The 5267-nt window shown below is 35.6% G+C and overlaps 1 protein-coding gene across 1 annotated transcript; it reads left to right on the plus strand.

Annotated features, from left to right (window-relative positions):
• Nucleotides 1-605: 605 nt before the first annotated feature.
• On the plus strand, nt 606-1106 carry LOC122038566 (pentatricopeptide repeat-containing protein At2g29760, chloroplastic-like). Its single transcript, XM_042598368.1, has one exon. It carries the CDS (start codon nt 606-608, stop codon nt 1104-1106), a length of 501 nt encoding a protein of 166 aa, XP_042454302.1.
• The last annotated feature ends 4161 nt before the right edge of the window (nt 1107-5267 follow it).

The following is a 5267-nucleotide window of genomic DNA, read 5'->3' on the forward strand; positions in this document are numbered from 1 at the left end:
ATTTATTTATCCTCATCATTCATGGTGAAATAAGGGGGAATGAATCCCCTTAATTCCTCTTTAAGTTTTCGGCAAAATCAAAGAGGAAGAGGGAGAGGAAGGGAGGAAGGCAAGTTGCCTTTCTCTTGCTCTTTATTTGTTTCCTTTTGGCTAGCTTTTACTCTTACCTTTATCATGAGTTTCCCTCCTTTGCTATCAACATATTATTCCTATCCCAACTGGTTATTACCCATTAATTCTATGAAATATAATATAAGAGATTCATGGTTCAATCCTTGACCTCTTCCTATTTTTATTTCTTTTTATTTCCTTTTTGGTTCAACTCACTTCCTATTATTTTCTAAGGCAAAATCCCACATTCATATATTTATCTTACAAGCTTAGTGGGTATTACATACACTCTCTAAAATTAGTAGAACATGATCGAGAATGTCATTGGATATTTTTTTATCCTAATAATTCTTGATTACGCTTGATCAGGAAAGGGCAGTTCTTCAAGAAGGTTGCAGCAATGTGTTTGTTGTTGGTGATTCTGGAGGGACTACAACAGATTTGTTCTAGTTTCTGAAATCTTATTCTTATCTGGAGTATATTCTTGTTCTTTCATGGCAGAAGCAAGCTACTCAGCTCCACGCCCAGCTACTCGTCACCGGATCGCTCTCCCACTCCCCATCTACCACTTGTTTACTGAAATGCCTCATAGAAGTCTCCTCCGCCCTGCACTCCTATGCTCTCAGCTTCTTCTCCCGAATCCTTCCACCTTTCACTGGAACACCATCATCCGGGCCTATTCTTCCCGTCATTTCCCCCGAGAGTCCCTCAATTTGTTCTGTAAAATGCGTCAGAAGAGCACAGTGCCCGACGCCTACACATTTCAGTTCATGTTCAAGTCCTGCAGCCTTGTAGGCTCGACCTTGGAAGGGCAAATAGTGCATGCTCTGCTCGTCAAGCATTTTCCTGACTGCGACACGTTTGTAGAGAATTCTTTGGTGTATATGTATGTACAACTTGACAGCATTGACGATTCTGTGATAGTGCTTAGATTGATCGACATGAAAGATGTTGTATCCTGGACGACGATAATCGAGGGACTTGTGAAATCTTGACTCGTGGATGATGCTCGGAAGCTGTTCAATGAAATGCTTATGAGAAATATGGTTTCTTGGACGAGTTTGATAGCCGGCTATGCTAAAGATGGAAGGGCTTCATAATTAATTTTTAATACCGTCTTACCAATGAGAGAAGAAAATTTTCATTATCCAGCCCCTTAGTAAGTATTTCAACTTATTATTTAGACAATTACATATAAGAAATAAAGTTTACATTTTTGCTAGCTTCTCTTTTGCGGAATTTTGATCGATCCTATGTTCTTCGCCTTGTCAGGTTGAATTATATTATTAGCAATCTATACCATAACTATATTAGCACAATAGGACAGAAAGGTTTTCCTGGCTACAAATATAATAGGACAACAAGGTTTTCCTGTTTACAATTTTTTGCTCTTCATTGTCACAAATGCAGTCTATCAAGACTAAAAGTTTGTTAAGCTTATAGTTCAAAAATGTTTATATTTTTGTTTATGCGCTGCTTAAGTCAGGCTGGAAATTCTTTTTGGTTAGTTTTCTTTTATGTAACAAAAAGAGTATGGTAGACATTCTTGTGTCATCTCTTTTTTACTTGTCTATAATTTTATACTTGGATCTTGAAAATCATGCATGTGTTTGCCTGTATAATGTATATTCAAATGTATGTTGAAATTATAGTTTTTGTCTTGTTGCATGCAAGCTTTACTTGTAAGCTATGTATCTTTTATTTTCAAATAGCAAATAATTTATCTTTAATTTTTTGGTTGGTAGGTTGAGAATGAATTTCTTGAGAAAATTGAAAGACTTGTAAGATGTGAGGCTTTTGCTTATCAGAAACTCTTAATGAAAAGAGTCGAGGAGAATCTTGGTTTATTAGGAAGTGTTAAGTGCTAGATTGTATACTAAAAGTCTAACTTTTTGTATAAATATTTATTTTGAAATGAGAATCATATTGGTCAAATGTCTGCATTTAGTTATATGCAGTTATCCGTTTAATTTATATTGTAGGTAACATGGTGTGTGGTATCACACAAAAGATCATGTTATCAGTTCCTTATAAATTATAAATAGAAGCTCACAACCAAGATGGATTGAGACAACCCATTAGAATGGTTGTAGTGTAATTTGGTATTAGTTTATCTTGACTATAAAATTATACTAGTACACTATGTATGTATTGAGCAGGACCATTTGAGGTTGTTCCTTTTGTACTGACTGCATAAAAGAACAAAACCTCAGTTATTATGAATGTGCGTACTCTTAATCCCAATATAATAACAAGCACATGTACTTAGTATTTATTTCTTTAATTTATCAAAGGGTGAGATTTATTCGTTAAATCAATAGGTATGATAAGTTGGGAAATAATATTATTTATATTGTGTGTTGTTAATTATAGAAGGAAACTGTGTCCTATTTATTAGGATGATGATGTCCCATTGAGGAGCTCATAAGGATTATCTTATAAACTCTGCAGGTGGACTCAGTTCCAACATAACAATGAAGTTGAGTGGTACTACTCTTGGAGCTAGATGTTAATTAAGTGAGTTGTTAGTAACTCATTTAATTAATGGGCATTCGATATCTTAAATACAGAGAGATTAACGCACTCATGATAAGAAGGACCCCATAATATAATATGGGATTAGTGCGGTAGTTCAATAATGACTCTTTAGTGGTATGAGTTATTATTGATGAACTTGAGTTGGGTGTTCGGGTCGAACACAAGAAGCTCAAGCTCATTAGGAGGCCAAAACAAATTCCTCTTCTAGGTCCCTGTTATAGATTCTATGTATAAAGCCTCGTATCCAACCAAGTCCACTTCTTACCCAAGCAATGGGTCGGCCACATCCTTGCTTGGTGCCCAAGAAGTGGGTCGGCCAAGCCTTGCTTAGTGTCCAAGCAAGGGGTCGGCCATACCATAATATAATAGAAAAGGACGTTTTTATTTAAAATAAAATTTAATTTTAAATCTTTCCTTTTTTGCATTCACCAAGGATTATAAAAGAGAGGTAGATGGTGCCTTATGGTAGAACACAACCTAAGCTCTCTCTCTTTTATTCTCTTGTGTGGCCGGCCCTCTTCTATTGTTTTCTTTCTCTTGAGGCCGGCGACACCTTGCTTCAACCTTTGTGGCCGACGATGCTTGGTGGAGAAGAAGAAAAGGTTCGGGTGCTTTGTCTTGGTAGATCGTCGCCCACGCGACGTCTAAGGACGAGAGGAATACAAAAGAAGATCAAGAGGTCTTTGTCTACAAAGAAAGGTACAACTAGTTCTTTATACTTCAGCGAAACTAGTTTAATTTCTCTTTGTATGGATCTTGAAATACCAATACAAGAGGCTATTGATTTTGTACTTCAATTGAGTTCTCTGTAGTTAAACCTAGGGTTTACTGTAAGGAGTTTAAATATTTAATTTCTTTAAAAGGCTTTGTCTAGAAAGTGATGGATGATCCCATAACCAAGAAGGTCGAGTGCCTCGCCAACGACCTAGAAGTCAATCCTTGAAATAGATATTTAATCAACTTCTATAATATGGTTTAACTTCTGAAGAACACATGAGTTGAACTTGGATTAATAATGTTAAGTTTCATTTGCAATCCAAGTTTAATTTTTGAAAAACACATGGGTTGCTAGGAAAAGTTCTGTACTTGTACAAATTTTTGTACAGGGGAAACAGAATAGAATTTTGAGTAGCATCCAACAATTGGTATTAGAGCTAGTTTTCTGCCTCTATGTGTTTGGTTTTCAGTTAAATTATGCACTTTTCATACATAAATTTAGGCAGGATAATAGTAGGATGTGCAAATAGAATAACTCTGTGGTTGCAGGCATCCTAGTTCCAACTATTATTGCCCTATCGTGTTTGTGTGTGATTTAAACCCTCAAGCATGTCGAGGGAATTTTATGTGTGTGCATGATTGTAATTATTAAATATAGCAGGAGCTGTATTAGTTTTAGGATTTTACATTCTGTTCGATCTAGATTAAATGTACATTCCCTTGTGGAATATAGGATCAATAAATGTAAAATTTTATTTTTGTCGCGGATCGTATCCTTGTGAGGCGTGGTGCTATTTGAGGACCAGAGGTGCAGCGGAAAAAGGAAGCAAGATAGACGCGATGACATGACCCATTGGCGGTGGCTAGGGTTGGTGGCACACGAAGGACAGCTATGGATGAGGCCATAATAGTTGGAAAATTATTTTTCATATTTATTGCCTTTTATGCTGTTTATATGTGCTGTGTGTGTGTGCGCGCGCATGTTAAAATTCCTCATTTTAAATAACTAAGTGGGAGAGGAATTATTTAAATTTCATGGTCTCCATTATTGGTTTGTAAGTGATGCATTCAAACTTGCGTGTTGACTTTGAGTGTCTTCCTCCACATCGGATAAGTTTGTTTACGGATCACTAGATCAAACATCCTTTATAGATGATTATAGGAAATTATTTACGTTTGTGTGATCTTCTCCATCTGAAGGGGCACAATCATATTTAATGGACCAAGTATCAAGTAATGGAATACACTTAGGCGCATTTATTAGTATCCTCCCCATCAGAGTCACTGTTATTATTTGTGTGACCGAAGAAAAAAAACTATTAATTTTATTTGTCATAAAGTTAGGTTGGCAAGATAATAAAATTAATGGGCAAACCCCCCCCCCCTCTTACAAATGTTTGAATTTGTATACGTCCATACTATCGTGACATATAAAAATCACGGTGTTTTGAGGTGTTGATGAATTTAAATGATATTGTTTGAGGAATCAATATTATTTTAAATTCTAAAGTTTTGACCAAATATTTTGTGATTCTTAGGATTCCAAATGGCTTTTAATCCTCTTGCTATTATATTGAAAGAAAACAAACTTACTGGTCCCAATTACATTGATTGGAAATGAAACTTGGACATTATCTTAACTGTTGAAGGATACAAGTTCATACTTCTTGAGGTCTATCCTGCTGAACGAAATATTTATTTTGAAATAAGAATCACATTGGTCAAATGTCTGCATCTAGTTAAATGTAGTTGTCTATTTAATTTATATTGTAGGTAACATGGTGTGTGGTGTCACACAGAAGATCATGTTATCAGTTTCTTATAAATTATAAATAGAAGCTCACAACCAAGATGGATTGGGACAAACCATTAGAATGGTTATAGTATAATTTGGTATTAGT

This window comes from Zingiber officinale, chromosome 1B (assembly GCF_018446385.1).
Source record: "Zingiber officinale cultivar Zhangliang chromosome 1B, Zo_v1.1, whole genome shotgun sequence".
Classification (NCBI taxonomy): Eukaryota; Viridiplantae; Streptophyta; class Magnoliopsida; order Zingiberales; family Zingiberaceae; genus Zingiber; species Zingiber officinale.

Coding starts and splice junctions, on each gene's coding strand:
- LOC122038566 (XM_042598368.1), top strand. CDS start 606: ATGGCAGAAGCAAGCTACTCAGCTCCACGCCCAGCTACTCGTCACCGG.